A 16,471-nucleotide genomic window follows, 5' to 3' on the forward strand; every position below is an offset into this window, starting at 1 on the left:
TGTCTCTGCACCACTTGGCAAGCCACTGTTTTCCATGGACTCTGTAAAATCTGCCAGTTTAGTTTGATTTTTCCTCAATTTTTCAAGAATTTCCTCGAATCAAGCTTAATTTTCTTGGTTCTCATGCAGCATCTTTCCATGTTGTTTCAAGACATAGAGACTAACTCTAGAAGATTCCTAAGGAAAATGAAACTACAGTGTCAAAAGTTGGAAGGTTTTCACCCTATTATTAGTTTTCATAAATGTAAATCTTAAAGGTTCAATATAAAAATAAAATGACCTGCTGAGACTGGGGTAACAGGGAAAAATTAAAGCTTTAAAAATGAAGTTATCAGGATATAGTTATTGCCTTATTTTGAAAATTTCATATCATGAAATGGTTATTATCTTTTAATAGGAAATGTTTTTGTTTGTGTGTGTGCGTGTAGCACTGGTGGGAGTGTCTGTCTCCGGTGCTGGTGTCACTGTGGAGTCGTGTGTGTGATGGAGAGCCTCTACCAGAGCAGCTGCAGCTCCTCACTGACTGTCAGCTGTGGGCACACAGGTAAATCCTCACTCTGTCTCTGACTTGGTTGTAGACACATGAAGACGTTTCTCCTCTCTTCCGCAAGGCTTCTGATCCACCTCAGTCCATGTCATTCCTCAGACAACTGTCAGTGTTCTGGTTCATCCAGCATCTCAGTGTCAGTTTTTCTTTCTGGTGGTTTGTGTGTGAGTTGGCTCCCCTGTGTTGACTTTTGATTCTCTCTGGTGTTCAGTTTAGAAAAAGGCCTGTCATCACTGCCTGTGCCACAAGCTCCAGCTCTGCTGTTGGCCTCCAGCCTGCGCTCTGCCTGGCGAGGTCGTGGGGGGGGCAACCAGGGCTTCAGTGCAGCCATGAACATGCTGCGACCAGAGAGGGACACACAGCACCGACAGGTGAGAGTTTAAAACGTACTCATACTCATGTTGGTCCAAACCAACCTGTGTTTGTACATTTGTTTCCATTCAAAACCTTCATGTACACTAAGCTACAGTTATTATAATGCTATCATGATGAACAACATTGAATTTATGTCATATAGGTACAGAATACACGCTGTTTAGGTCAGAATCTGCTGGAACCATTATCTTTTGTGGTGGTTTAGACACATCAGCTGACCCAGACTGACCTCTGATCAGAGGTTGGTTTCCTCTGTTTCCATATTTACCTGCTGCTGTCTCATTTCTTCTTCTAGGTGCTGGTTTTCCTGCTTTTCCTGTGTGTAAACGACTATCTGTCAGCACTCCTGTGTCCTCAGGTATCTGACCACATGCAGCCCCGTACAGTATCCACCAGCCTGAGCCTTAGGTTAGATGTTGTGCAGCAGTTGGGATTTATATGCAGTTACAGAGACAGGTTTGTCTTGGAGGCCGAGCATTGGTCAAGAAACCTCAATGACAGAGCCAAGATGGATGTTCCTCTCTTTTCAGGCTTTATGCTAAGCTAAGCTAAGCTGCTTCATATTCAGTGTACAAATAGGAGACTGGAGTCAATCATAGCAATGTGGATTTTATTTGTACAGCACGTTTTATTACTAGTAAATTCACAATGTGGTTCACAATGAAAGACAAAATATAAAAATATAGACATACACATGAGAAAATACACAGCAATAAAATCAACACAGCCAAATAGAAACTCCTGCCACAGATGTAACAAACATGTAACAAACTGTACAATAAAGAAGTCCTGACATGCGGCTCAGAGAATAAGCTTTGAGTTTGCTTCTTTGTCTCATCTAGCGTGTTTCCAAAACTCTTTAATATTCCTTAAAGATAATTTAAAGATTTTAAACATTTATTTGCAGAGTTCACTCTCCCTCAGGTCAAAGTTCATTATGTTTACAAAGTTTAAACTTCCAACAAAACACTGAAACAATATGACACAGTAAGACCTTTGAACATAATGTTTGTTGTTGCTCCTCCCACAGCTGAAGGAGTAACAGGTTTATGTTTTGTCTTTTTGTCTCTAGGAGAAAAACAATCAAACAGCCAGGAGTTTATGCACAGACCTTCTATCTGTGCTGGTGGACTCTGCTGATTGGCTGCTCATCTTTAAGCCAAACGGTACAGTGAACATCTTCACACCTCAGTTCACTCCACATGCTCAGCTCTCTGCTGGTAGAGAACATCAGTTTAACCTGCTGGTCATCATGTGTCTGATTAAATCTAATGTTACACTGACATGAAATGGTTTTGTCTTGTGTATATTTTGCTTTATAAAACTCATGTGTTGCATCTTTTTCCCCCCCAAATCTAGAACAAGGTGTTTATCAGTCAGTTACCATGGTGATATCAGATGAGTTTACTCGACTGATGCCTTGGGCTTTCTACAGGTGAGCTCTCAAGAACATCATTAAACATGAAACTAAACAGGAAAATTTCCAGCTTTAGATTCACTGTAGAACTTCTTCTGCTCACATGGTAATGGATGATGCAGGATCCAGATCTGCCACTACAACACCCCCCCCCCCCACCCTGAGTTTGTTCCTGTTGCCAAGTACTGCTCATTGTGGGAGCTGTTGGGTTTCTCTCCATAATATTGTAATATTGTACTGTAAAGTGTCTTGAGTTGTTGGTTATGATTTGGCCCTACACAAATAAAATTGAATTGAATTGGTTCGTCAAGCAATAGATAAAAAGTTTTTACAATTGATGTAACAAGTGCAGCTTTTCTAGCAATCGGCCACTACATATTCTTATTGCAGCTGTACTTTGTAAAACATATCGTGTGTGTGTGCGTGCGTGTGTGTGTGTGCGCGCGCCTGTGTGTGTGCGCGTGTGTGTGTGTGCGCGTGTGTGTGTGTGTGTGTGTGTGTCCAGCCTGCTGCTCCAGCAGAGTGCTGAGCTGCTGCACAGAGCTGTGCGTTGTCCAGGGTTCCTTCATACTGCTGTCCTCTGCTACATCCGTCTGCTGCAGCTGTTCCTGGAGGGGGACACACCTACACCAGCCGTCGAACCCCACGAAGAGCAGGTGACTGAGCCTCAGGTGATAGTGTGTACTCTCTGTTCATGTCGGACTGCACTCAAACCTGTGACACTGCTCTGAAATCAAATATATACATTGTATTGTCAGTTGGCGCCTTCCCAGATACTGAGGCACTCCAAGCAGTTTCTTCTGAGAGTGATCTCACAAATGTCTCCTGCTGCTCTGTCCTCCAGCCAACTCAGACAGGTAACCAACACACCTGAACACCTGCATTTCCCCCTCATGGTAAAATCTTCCATTCACAACGTTCACTGCTCTCTTCACTCTGGTGTTTTCTCTTCATCACTTCTTCCTGTCGGGTCTCTCTGTTGGTGGGCTTCCTGGTTCAGCTGGAGTCCCAGTGTGCAGACCTGGACCCAGAGGTGGCAGCGGCTCTCTCTGTGCACCTCCACCCTCAGAACTCGAGCCCAGAGATGGACTTCCTCTGAACAGCTGAGGACTGACACTGAGGCACAGAATCTGGCTAAAGACTTATCCACTCCCTTGAGCTTTGGAGGTGTCTCTTTGACAGTCATTGTAACTTACTATCCACTCGGTTCTGTTTGGTGGTTCTTTTCTGATGTAATCCAACAGAAACATGTTCCTCAGTAATATTTACTTCACTGTAAAGTCTAAAAAACTGTTGATACTCAGCTTTGTAAAAAACGCCTACATTTTATTTATGTCTTTTTGTACATAATGCACACACATTTACACATGTACATCTGAAGCCCTTTTTGTTGTTTACAATACAGAGATAAACTCTTAAAAATGTACTGAGCACTGTAATAACTTAAGAACAAAAAACTCACCTAAGAAAACTGAACCGTATGTTCTTGGAAATCATTTTGCACTGAGAGGAGGTAACAGGCCATTTTTTACATGTATTTGGATAACAAGAGTATCACATTATAGGAATTAAAACTGCATCTATGTAGGTTACACAGTCATTAATACGTGGCTGCTGCTCTGAAATGAAAAGCTCCATATAGTTCATAGGCAGTGTAAAATAATCTGTATCAGAGGCACCAGAAGTGGTTGTTTCTTTAAAAAATTATAATCCATAAAATTTTAATTCAGTCAAACTTTTTGATACTATTCATGTTTTTTCAGCAATAGCCATTCAATGTATGAACACTCTGTAATTATCTATATGTATGTAATTGAGTTTTGTTGATATCAGCCTTGCAGCCTTTGAACACATCAGAGATGTTAAGTTACTGCGAATACAAACACAACATTTCCTACTGCTAATACTTCACATTAAAAGCATCCAGCGGTGGAAACGCCGGTTGACTTTTATTGTGAAGCAGTGACAGGAAACAGTGTATTTGTCACAGTGCTGACTGCAACCGTTCATCAAAAATGCGTCTACAGAACGAGTCATTTTGGTTGTTTTTAGACATCAGATTCATTGTGAAAACTGCTCGGGGTAATGAAGAGTCAGGAGCAGCCACAGTGAGCTGTTAGATAAAGATTTGCCATATACTTCCAACTCCTCAGCCAAGCAACAAACTACTGGCACTGTGTGCAGACAACTAAATGTTTGCCTGACTGCTCTGTAAACAGAAAAACCAGCTGCTCTTCTGTTGTATTTCTAAGTAACTACTCATTGAGTGTGGTGTTACCATGGTAGCAACAGGGGTCACCAAATCAGACCGAAATAAAATCTTAAGGATTACAACTTTGAATTTCTTAAAATCTGTTAGTAGAATATATCTTACTGTGACAAAGTTACAGCCTTCACTCCCAAGCATCAGGTTACACTGCAGCGCCTGTCAGTGATACACGTGTTCCCCCAAAACAAGCTAATACCTAAACATGTGGTCTCCTTGGTCGGAAATTGTCCTGACAATGAAATAAATTCATTCTGGAATGAGAATCACAGCCGACCATGAGGTGGCTGGATGCTAACTGTCAGTAGATTGGTCACTATCCACTAAAATGAAACTTCTGTTTCGGGTCCCATCCCAGTCCATGAAGTGAATGTAAAGAAATGAAAACCACAGTACAGGTTGTCAGAACTGGTCCCTGTCCCACAGTTTATGTACCCCTGCAGCAGACCTGGACCTGAACTCCCTGCTGTCATCTGTCCTGGTCCTGCGGAACCACCTCCCCGGTCAGAGTGATGGTGTGCAAGTCAGAATACGGCTGCTGCTGTTGGCTGCTGCCTCTCTGAGCCTCAACTTGAGTCAGTGGGTGGACCATGGACATATGGACATTCAGGTTGTGGGGTTTCTCAAAACGCTTCCCACATATCAGGCATGCAAACTCCAGGTCGGCCTCTGCCTTGTGTTTGGTCATGTGGTATTTTAGTGACGCTCGTTGTCGACACTGGAAGCCACACACCTCACACCTGCAGGAGAGAAACAATTTAAAATGAAGAGCGTTTCTAATATGTCATGTGTTTTTGTTTTTAAGAATCATTCTGCTGATTTTATACATGAAGTTTTGTTGTAGTTGTACAGTCTTGTGTGGCTCTGGAGCAGCTTTGTCATGTCTGAGAGAAAATCCCTGATGTGTTTGACAGAGGTATGAAGGGTTTAATATGAGACACTGGTACACTGCATTATTATTTTTAGAATTTGGACTATACTAGGGAAGTCAGGATGTGTCGGGCTACGCATTTTTAATTTTGAGCTTTATTTATATTAAGTCTGTCTCTTGTGAATCTGTCAGATTTATGTAATGTACTAAATTGTTGGAGTGCCTGGTATTAACATAGGGTTAGGGTTAGCCTTCAGTGATCCAGTCACAAGTGGTCAGTGGTCAAAGCATCTTTGGTGCATTCACACCTGAACTTAGAGCTGAACACCTGTGATCAGATCACCTGAGACAGAGGTTAATACCAGGTGTGAACAGGGCCTGAGACCACATTCAGAGGTGGTCCGGACCACATGTGGACACATTCTTCTAGCAGTGTGAACATGAATGTGTCCTGGACCACACTGAAGGACCTGCTCCTCTACTGACGTCCTCTGTCACAGTCTGATTAGTCCCAACACAGTTTATAATGAACCAAAAATATTTCACTATTTCAACTGGATAAAACCTGATTTCATTGTAGAGCTACTTGTGATCAGATCACTGAAGACGCATGTTCATGCAGGTCTGAACAGGGCCACTGTTAAATCTGTTTCTGAATAAATGAATGGTGAGAAGAACCATGAAACATGGAAGAATCACACGAAGAATCAGTTCATTTCATCATGTGGTTTAAATATAATAATTGAAGTTTTGAGATGGCAGTACTCACTGCAGTGGCTTGGCTCCTGAATGCCTCATCTGGTGAACTGAGAGATGCTTCCTCTGTTTGAAGGTCTGACCACACTGGTCACAGATGTAGTTCCTCTCCTCTGGAAACACAGAGGGGACAGACTTTAGCAGAAGCTAAAATAAAGATCAAAACATGACCAATGCTCTGCTGATAAAACATTGTCTAAAAAACAAACTAAAACCTTTGTTGACCTCACCTGTGTGGATGAGCTTGACGTGTCGCTGCAGGTAGCGGTCGATCATGAAAACCTTGTTGCAGCCAGGATGGGGGCAGGGTCGCTCTCTCACCTCCTCATGATGCTCCTTGATGTGCTTCTAAAAATCCACCAGAGGAGAAACTAGACTTTGAAACAGCCGGCTTCATACAGGTGTCAAATACCAACTGCTCATTCATTTTTACTGATTCATAAAGTCGTGTATAGTTCATTGTAAATATGAGCAGAGCACGATGGGTCAACACCTTTTCACCAGCAACACAGTAACTGAGCTTTGTAGAGTCATGTTGCACCAAAGAAAAACTTTGCTACACAGCACTCAAATTTCAATGTGTTTGTTCCGTCTACAGTCATGAAGTATGTGGAGCAGTACGGAGGACAAGAAGCGTCTCCTCTTGGAGTGTATTAAAAATGACTCCAACAAAACTGCTGTTGTTCTTTCTTAACAGGTTATGACATATCTTCTGCATCCTAAGGCAGATTAAAATATACCATGAACTATGTACTATATATATACTATATCCATGGTTCTATACACCATGAGATATAATTATTTTACAGTAGAAATTGAAGTGAAATTAGCTTGCTGTAGGCCAGACACCCAATACTATCCTAATAGTAGTATATTGATCCAGTTACTAAACATTTAGTGACATGGTGTCAGGGTCTGTGAATTCTGACCTTCAAACCGTCAGGAGCTCGATACACAGCGGTACAACCCTGATACGGACACTTGTAGATGTTGGGCAGCTCCTCTCTTAAAACAAAAACACAACAGAAGTTTGTTAATGTACTGTATTAGGCATACAGAGCTACGACCACTGACTAAAATGAACTAAAGCAAAACGGACTGAAAACAGTTTAACAAACTATAATCTGTTGCTTCCATGTGAAATTAATAATAAATTAAACATTTAAATAAAGTTTAACTTGTGTGTTTAAGAAAATGCAGGACTCCACTTGTGACAAATGTGTCTACACACCCTTTAGGTTTGAACTTGTTCTTCCAGCCAGGTTTGGGTCCAGGTTTCTTTTTGATTTTTGGCTCCTCTGGGGCCTTTGGGCTTCGTCTTCTCTTGTTGGAGACAGTCACCCTGCGAGCTCTGGGAGGGGGAGAGACTGACACTGAGTACACACACAGTACTTGGGTTTCTGTCAGCACCCATTCTGAGCCCATCTCTGCTCTTTGGTGAAGAGTATTGGTACACACCTCTTGTCTGAGTACGGCTCGAACAGCTCGTCGTCTGACAACCCTCCTTTTCTACTCTCCTCAAATTCATCCTCAGAGATGATCCTGGACACACACACAGCAGCATCATCATCATCATCATCATCATCATCATCAGCAGCAGCAGCAGCAGCAGCAGCAGCAGCAGCAGCAGCAGCAGCATCAGGACATTGAAAAGATTGTGAAGAAACTGAGTCTGTTCTATTGTTAGACAGACAAACAGCTCAGGTTGACACTGGCTATCCTTTCACTTTACAACTTTATTCTCGTAATATTATGACTTTTGAGAAAAGACATAATCAGATAGAAAAAGATGAGCTGTGTGACTCACCTGTCAGACACATCACTGTCAGCTGTCCTGTCCTCCAGCTGGGCCAGAGCAGGAGACAAAGGCTCCTCATGACCTGTAAAATCTAGTTGAGAAAATCCACAACCATGTGAGTCAAGGATTCATACAGACAAGGTATTTTTTCAGTCTGGCTGGTGAATCCATTCAGGTGAGAGTGGACACTAAATACAACACAATTCAGTTCAGGTTTCAGCAAAAACTCAACATGATAAACTTCATGGAGGTTAACATTTATTGTCACTGAATTAACTTGAGAATTTATAGAAAGGCCTGTATTTATTGACAATTGAGTCAAATTTTATATTTAATTCACCATAACATACTCAGAGAGGAGTTTCATTTACTTAGCCAACCCTCATTGATATAAAAAAATAAAAACCTCTCAGTTTAACACAATACAATTCAATAGCACCACAAACTGCAGCCTCCTAAATGCCCAGAACAGTTTGAACATGAAGTGAACATTATAACCTTCATGAAGGTGAAGGATTTATTCAGCACTCTTGCAGTAGACTGTGTTAGCTTTAGCCAGGTGTTCCTACTATACTGCTAACAGAGTCTGTATCTGTGTTAGGGGAGGGCAGTCGTCTATATCTTCATATCATTATGTTGTCATTACCAGCAATTCAACTAGAGACTCGAGTCGGCTGTTAGAAATAGACCCAGCATGTAAAGATACCTGAGCAGGGAAAAGAGTCTGTGTCACATGTGCCTCACGGACCCATGTGGAATCAAGTGGTCGCAGTATGCGTATGGAGATACACTGGAACACCACAGTAACAATGTCTACTTCCTCCTTTGCTCTCAAACAGCCTCAGTTCTACATGTCATGGATTCCTCATGTTGCGTTGAAACTGCATCACATCATTTCTGCTGATTCTTCAGCTGCACATTAAAGCTGCCAATCTCCTGTTCTACCACATCCCAAAGGTGTTTACAGTTCACTGAACTCACTGTCCTGTTCATGAAACCAGTTTGACAATTTAGCTTTGTGACATGGAGCATTATCCTGCTGGAAGTAGACATTAGAAGACGGAGAACTGTGGCCAAGAAGGAATGAACATGGTCAGCAACAATACTCAGAGAGACTGTGACATTTGGTATTAAGGCCCAAAGTGAGACAAGAAAACATTCGTCTTACCATTACACCACCACCAGCCTGCATTCTGAGTAAAAACTCTAGAGACTGTCGTGGAGATCAGCAGTTTCAGAAAAACTCAAACCAGCGTTTGACACCAACAATCATGTCACAGTCAAAAGTCAGAGTCACGTTTTTCCTCATTCTGATGTTTGATGTGAACATGAACTGAATCTCCTCACCTGTATCTGCAGGACTCTATGCACTGCACTGCTGCCACATGATTGGCTGACTGGATAATTGCATGAACAAACAGGTGGAGCAGGTGTGCCAACAGTTTGCAACAGTTTGCTTTAACATAAAGAGAGAGAGAGAGAAAGAAGGATGGAGAAAGAGTGTGTCTCTGCTGCTAATTATAGCAGCAACAACCGGTTGATTAATCGACTAGTCTATTGACGGAAAATGAATCTGAAACTATTTTGCTGATTGATTAACTTTTTGAGTATTTTTTAATCAAATGCCCAAAGTCTCTGGTTGTAGCTTCTTCAATGAGAAAATGTGCTTTTCTCTTTATTTCAGTGTTAAGTGAATATCTTTGGGTTTTGGACTGTTGGTCAGACACTGTTCTTAATATACTAGTGACACACAAACAATGTTAACAGAACAACTAAAACCTATAACTTACTGGGTCAACTTAAAGTGATCTAACCAAAATATATTATAGAGTGAGAGGTTGCCTTTCAACAATTCAATGCTAGACAAAAAAACCTACAAACATCCATCACAGATCCTCAGAGGGGAGAAACAGGCAGTGCTGGACATGTGCCCTTCAAACATTTACAGTTGATGCTCCTCCTCCAGGGATCACGACTTGTCAATTGTCTCACCTTCAGTGTTGCTGGCCCAGTCAACCAGTGCTGAGCTCTGAGTCTGTGCCATGACTGTTGGTGGACTGTGTTGATCCAGAGTGCTTATACTTCCACCTGGGGTCCTTCCATTCCCACTGGGCTGTTCTACTTCATCTTCCTCCTCCTCCTGCTCCAGTTCATCCTCCTCTGACATCACTCCATCGCCATTGCCACTTCCCAACACTCCACTGCTAAAGTTCATTGTGTAACCTGGATTAGTAGTAGTGGTGCACTGAGTGTCCATGATGTATCTGTGACCGTCAACGCAACCCCACACGGCCTTAACAGAGCCCCAGCACTGGCCCTTCAGCACCTCCTTCAGGTCGGGGCAGGAGCGGCAGGCCTCTCCGTGGTGGTGAGCCCAGGACACCAGACTGTGGAGGCACTTAGAGTCCGAGGTAAAGGACGGTGGTGCTGAAAGGAAACAGCAGAAGGGTCAAAGAGTAATGCAATCAGTTGACCTGTATTTTATGTAACCTCTGAAAGTAAAATCAAAGAAATGCTTTTATTTACTTATTGAACCTTGATTTACTGATGACTCGGGACACTTTGCTCTCTTCCTGAAAAAGAAACAAACAGTTGCTTATATTTGTTGATTTTCTGTCTGAACATTTGAAAATCCTGCAATTCACACACAATTTTAAAGTCACACTAAGGTGAATTTTTTATTGGACTCACCGGCTTTTGAGGTTCTCTTTCCCAACTGGTGGGAGATTGACTCTTTGCAGAAACCTGATCAGGATGCTGTGGCACTTGTAGAACTTGGCATGGCATTTCTTGCAGATAAACTCCGATAAACGGGGGTCACGGTTCAACTGGACCCCGACCAGTTGCTGGAAATCTGTGTGGAATAAAAGGGGTGACGGGGCCGCGGCGTCTGACTCATCGTCAACGATATCGATGGAATCTTGAGACCACCTGTTGAAGGCATGCCGCAGGCTGCGTGGAGAGAACTTTCCGTGGCAGAGCCGGCAGATAGCAGTGGATAGTCTGCCTGTGGAACAAAAAACAGAGATCATTCTTTTCTAAACTTTCAGTTATAACATAAAACAGGATGGGTCTTCAAAGTGAAGCGAAGGGGACTTGAACTAAAGGTCCCCTACTTGGATCTTTTCATTTCTTTATTTGAATGAAATACACATTGTACCAAACCAAATCAAAAAACTTGCAATTTAAACTAGGATTTGTTTATGTCAGACATGTGCATACAAAACACCACTTAAGGCCTTTGTAGTAAAGCAGACAGTCTTGGACTCCTACATCTAATCCAATGAGCAGCAATAATCCACTTTCCACTGTTTACAACAACAAACACTTTTGGTGACAGCAGAATCTTACAAGGGAACAGATGTGGTAGTAATTAAGACTTAAACTATTGTCAATTAAACATTAACTAACTGCATTCATGCTGAATTCATATGTGGAAGCCAGTAACAAAGAAAAATGTTGTAAATGTTTGCTGATATTCTGGCATGAATTTATTGTAACTTGCAAGACACAACACATTAGGGTCAGCAATGAGCCCCTCACCTGAAGACCTCGACTTGCTCTCTGGATGTTTCTGTGTGGCGTCAGCAGCTCTCACACTGAAGTCTAAGTTAACAGTCTTGTCTGTTGCAGCGTTACCATGGTAAAAATTGTCTGTGGTGACAGGAACAGTCTTTCGAGGTCTCCCTCTGTTTCCAGATGTCCTCTTCTCCTCACTGACGCTCGCTGTCATCTGTGTCCTGCTGGTCTGTCGTGAAGTCTCACATGACCTTGGACGCTTACTTTTCTTCTTCATGGTTTATTCTGTACTTGGACTGTCAGCAGTTGGTCCCGATGATGGAGGCCTGCTGCCTGCGCCACTGTAAAGATATGCGAGGCAAGTCCCAATTAGTTTATCTAGGTCTTATGTCTTTTGATATAATAAACAAACATTTTCATCTTTGATTATTATTATTGATAATTACTGTCCATATTTCACTATATTGCCCAAAGATATCGTCATGTGCTTGTCTTAGAGTGAGCTCACTATTTTCCAAACCCTCTGTTCACCATCATGCCTTTCCATTTGAAACATTCATACATTGTTACTAATTTATTTTTTTAATGTTGCCATTAACAGCTGTATTCAATTTTACAAAAACACCATTTGGAATGATTTAATTTAATTTACTTTGCTGAACCACTATTTGCTGCTGAATATATCTCCCCACAGTGATAATGCTTTTTAAAGATGCTATTTAACAACCTTAAGTGGTTTCATGTAATTTTCGTTACAAAGAGAGGAAAACAAACAACAATACATAAAATAAACATACACACACAGAGAAACGTCTGGAATATTATAATTTTTGCATAACGACAAATTTCGTTTCATGAGGTGTTCATTTCTATCAGCTAGCTTAGCCTGACTGAGCCTGCTACGTTTGCTAGCTGCTGTTAAAAATGCAGTTTGCGTTAATGTTGTGACTAATGCAGTCTTGTGGCGTAGCCTACCGTGACGGCAAATAAATCCTAGTACTTGGAGTACATGTTGTTTTTACATAAAAGAAGGTTTTCATAAGCCAGGAACCAGCTCTGTGGTTTCAGCGATGCTACCAGCTGTAAACATTAGAACCCGGAAGTACAACTGGAGGAAAACACAAACGGAAATGTGATACAGCGCCTCTCGCCGTCCATAATGTAACCGTTGGAGATAGTATGTGGTTTTCATAGCATTATTAGCTACAGTAAAAGTCGACTTTCTGTAAGATTAAATTTTTGTTGACTTGACTATTGTTGCTGGGTTTTTAAAAAAAAAAAAAAACATTTGGATCACATAAATGTTTTGATAATTACTGAGGGCATATATAAAATGACATAGATAATGTGGTGACTTTCCAAATGTTTTTTATTCATTATTATCAGAGGTGGACAAAGTACACAGCTCCATTACTTGAGTCAAACTACTGGTCAAATATTGTTCTAATACATGGAGTATTATTTGACCAAGAGTATCAATGAAAGTGTAGTGAAAGTATATGTCACCGCAATGTTGTATTGTTCTACAGTGCATTTACAGAACCTAATGACACCAGCCTAATGACTGACTGACTTGTAGAACCTGAAGAATAAAAAGCTTGTAGAATATGCTACAAAGCCTGTAGAAATTGCAATAAAAACACAATCGAATAAAGAAAAGCAGTTTCATTTTGATGTCCCAGACATCAAAATTAAACTTCTGACTCAGCACATGCCTCTGTTGTCAGCCGAATCTGGCCTAAATACTTCCACATCTGAGCGGATTCAGCTGTTATCCTCTCATATTTTCTCGCAGCTGCAAGAATTGATAGAATTGGTGCAAGAATTGGTACAATCATGCTGTATATGGGCCAGATTCAGGCCACGAATTGGGCGTATACTGGGCCAGAAGAAGACGCATAAAAGCATATGGCCAGAGTACAGGCCAAATTTATTTTGCTATCTGGGGTTGTTTTCATATTTCTTTTTTTTTTAGGCAGTGATAAAGTTTGGTTGTGGTAAACACATCAAACATTTAAAATGACAGGAATCTTTCTTTATTTCCAAAATTTCCAACATGGACTTTAGATCAGACCAGGGTCTCAGGTGAAAAATGTTCTACCTCATCTTTATCTAACTTCGCCATCATTAGGACACTGACAGGCAGGATGTTTTTAGCTTTTTGGGCCATTTTCAAGATGCTGTTTGGGGGCCCCTATTTTGTCAAACTACAACGGGAGGATTCCAAACCCTTTAAGATGATCCGTGGAGTTGCATCAATCTGTTACACTTTAAGAAGAAAACAGGCTAGATTCGTGAAAAACTCTCTCAATTCAAATGAAACATCTCAAGTTGAGACAAGCAATTTAAACCTACAGAAAATGATAATAAAATGTAAATGATGAAGCTCCTCTATGTCAGTAAATGCAACAGATGCAGTCTTTTCCTCAAGAATGATTATTTTAAATTTTGAGAACAAAGTTCTTAAACATGAAACATAACTCAAAATAATAATTATCTCCCCTCCCACCTAAAACAATACAAAAAAAAGAAAAAAAAGAAATTGGGCCATTGCCCAGATATACAGAAAATAAATTAGACTATTACTCCATAATAATGTGCAAACAATAAAAACAAAAAACTAGTAAGAATAATACTGATGTTGCAGGTGTGATCTGTATAATCTTTAGTCTTTAGGCCATTGCACAAGATGAGGCTATTACCTAGAAAAAAAATACGATAAACCAGCATCTATTTTAAAGTGTAAATAATAAAAACAAAACAACAAAAGAATAATACTTATGTTGTAGTTTGAAATGAACCGTATGTAACTGTATAACATGATCACACTACTTTGTAATCATGCTCTGTATGATCAGTCTTATGTTTTCATTATCTTCCTCAAAACGTCTGCTGGCTTTTTTACTTTTACTTACTGCACTACAATCAGTCCCACAGCACAGTCCTTTCAAATGACAATTTTATTTTTGCCCTTTCGTAAAAAAGCACACACTGTATAAAGTTGGGTAAGTGGGTTGACTGTCACTCCCGTACAGTAGGAGGCAGCACACTATTTAAGATTTGTTTACAATGTGCCGTGACTTAACACAAAGAAGAAGAACGAGGGGGCGGAAAGGGGCAAAGAAGAAGAGGATCAGGACTAACCATGGCTACAGCTGACAGCGGTGTGACAGCTCTTCAAAATGCCATGAAAATGGCCAAAGTAGCAATACAACTGGATGGAGGGAGCAAACATAAGGTAGTGTGCTACACAGCCTGACTGCGACATTACTACGCAGTTTTAAGCCCGCACAGGAACCAGTCTGTGGTGATGTAAACAGACGGAGGGGGCGGGAGCTGTTAGTGGGTTAGCAAGCTAACCTGTCACTTCAGTTTTCATGGGTGAAGTAAACACAGCTCCTGGGCTGAGAGGAGAGAAAGCTTGTCAATAAATATATGAACCATTAACATTACCCTTTTTATTGGCTACCCTCTACTCGTGTAGTTAATGTCAGTAATATAATTTTAGACGGAACTTAGCTTTTTATTCCAAAAGCATGAAAATTCGTCCTGTTAACTCTATACAAATAAAAGTTAACAATTAACACTATACCTTTATTTTAGACTATTCTAATGATGTTTAGTCACTATTGAATTAGATTTATACAACTAGTAAGAAAAAGTAAAAGTAGGATAAAGTCTGTCAGATATTGAGACAATAAGCTTTATTAAACATGACACTATCACTTATTATATAATATTACCATTATTTTACACAAGGGAATTTACTGTCTGACTCATAACAGATTATATGTAAATCAGTTATTGAGATGTCATGTCATTTGGAACATTTTACACTAGATATCTGCTTTCCTCTTCTCTCAGTGGCCCTTATTTGAAGAGGATATGCTTTTACTATTTACTATTTACTCTTTTGTATCATTTTTTTTATGGGAGGTCAAAACAGTTTTACTGTAGATAAGATACTTTTGTTGTTCATCTATTGGCATTTTCATCTTGAGAATTCAAATTTAGAAAGCAAGATAATGCTGTTTAATTCATTTACTGTCACTATATCAGCACATAGGGCCAAAACCAAACTGTGATGCAATGCAAGCAAAGTTTAATTCATTATGCCAACAAAAACAACATTCTGTAAAGTCGACGCTGAAGTTATTTACTAGTTTGCAGGTCTTGATTCAACAGTTAAAGTGAAAGTTGAGGCAAACTTAAATTACAATACTAAGCAACTGCTTCTCAGTGTTTTGTACCTTTGTTGCGAAAGAGTGTTAGACACTGCAGTCAAAGCAAATATTCTCTATAACTATAACTATACTCTATATATGTTCTCAACTGTCTCTGATTATAGCTACAACACTGTTCAGACCAGGTCCAGTTCAAAAACCACTTTACTTAGACTTGTCAAATCTGAACCAGATTATCACAGACAGCTAAAGACTCTGTAAAACAAAGTCTCAGATTCTTGATTCTGTTTGTAAAAATGCTATTTTTTTCACATCTAGGTCACATTAGACCAGGTCCAGATAAATTCCTTTAACTTTCACCTTAATTGCTTCAGTATCATGGTGGTCAATAGAACTGATGCCGTAAATGGATGCAGGGTGTACACTACATAGTGTGGTTTATAGAGTGTTTAACTTGATATAAAACGTTTGCTAACATTAAATAACCTATATTTATTAGTTAGTGGTTGTAGTGAAATAGTATCAATAGTAGTAATAGTTAACAGGTTTTTTTTTTAGAAGTAGTCTTGATTTAATAGTGACTTGCTATTACAACAGAGGTATTTTCTATACTTTTCTTTGAATCCTTAATCACCAAATAGACTTTCATATTACCTGAACATGGACCTATACAGTAAAAGAATGACTATCCATCCATCATAAGTGCTAGCACTTTGTTCAGTGGTAGAGAAGAACGGG

At 40.3% G+C, this 16,471-nt stretch overlaps 3 protein-coding genes across 4 annotated transcripts in view; 2 read left to right on the top strand and 1 right to left on the bottom strand.

Annotated features, from left to right (window-relative positions):
- LOC130176641 (Fanconi anemia group A protein) overlaps positions 1 to 3,668 on the top strand; it is a 26,203-nt gene extending 22,535 nt beyond the window's left edge. The window contains exons 35-42 of the mRNA XM_056387843.1: positions 429 to 544; positions 759 to 918; positions 1,218 to 1,280; positions 1,995 to 2,088; positions 2,282 to 2,357; positions 2,845 to 3,010; positions 3,098 to 3,196; positions 3,340 to 3,668. Coding sequence (XP_056243818.1) covers positions 429 to 544; positions 759 to 918; positions 1,218 to 1,280; positions 1,995 to 2,088; positions 2,282 to 2,357; positions 2,845 to 3,010; positions 3,098 to 3,196; positions 3,340 to 3,438 — 873 coding nt within the window. The 3' untranslated portion in view covers positions 3,439 to 3,668. The remainder of the gene's footprint in view (positions 1 to 428; positions 545 to 758; positions 919 to 1,217; positions 1,281 to 1,994; positions 2,089 to 2,281; positions 2,358 to 2,844; positions 3,011 to 3,097; positions 3,197 to 3,339) is intronic.
- znf276 (zinc finger protein 276) lies at positions 3,645 to 12,649 on the bottom strand. 2 transcript variants are annotated; one of them, XM_056387845.1, is made up of 12 exons: positions 12,525 to 12,649; positions 11,574 to 11,890; positions 10,722 to 11,037; positions 10,566 to 10,603; positions 10,023 to 10,457; positions 8,040 to 8,121; positions 7,691 to 7,774; positions 7,464 to 7,583; positions 7,162 to 7,237; positions 6,463 to 6,580; positions 6,246 to 6,345; positions 3,645 to 5,345 (listed from the first exon to the last, which is right to left on the bottom strand). In XM_056387845.1, exons 2-12 carry the CDS (start codon positions 11,824 to 11,826, stop codon positions 5,075 to 5,077), a joined length of 1,893 nt encoding a protein of 630 aa, XP_056243820.1. In that variant the 5' UTR covers positions 11,827 to 11,890; positions 12,525 to 12,649; the 3' UTR covers positions 3,645 to 5,074. The 2 variants fall into 2 exon arrangements, with proteins under 2 accessions (XP_056243820.1, XP_056243819.1); XM_056387844.1 differs by having other exon boundaries at positions 10,557 to 10,603.
- Positions 12,650 to 14,657: 2,008 nt separating this feature from the next.
- Positions 14,658 to 16,471, top strand: part of vps9d1 (VPS9 domain containing 1) — a 35,357-nt gene continuing 33,543 nt past the window's right edge. Inside the window, exon 1 of the mRNA XM_056387810.1 lies at positions 14,658 to 14,787. Coding sequence (XP_056243785.1) covers positions 14,695 to 14,787 — 93 coding nt within the window. The 5' untranslated portion in view covers positions 14,658 to 14,694. The remainder of the gene's footprint in view (positions 14,788 to 16,471) is intronic.

This window comes from Seriola aureovittata, chromosome 10 (assembly GCF_021018895.1).
Source record: "Seriola aureovittata isolate HTS-2021-v1 ecotype China chromosome 10, ASM2101889v1, whole genome shotgun sequence".
In the NCBI taxonomy this organism is placed as follows: domain Eukaryota; kingdom Metazoa; phylum Chordata; class Actinopteri; order Carangiformes; family Carangidae; genus Seriola; species Seriola aureovittata.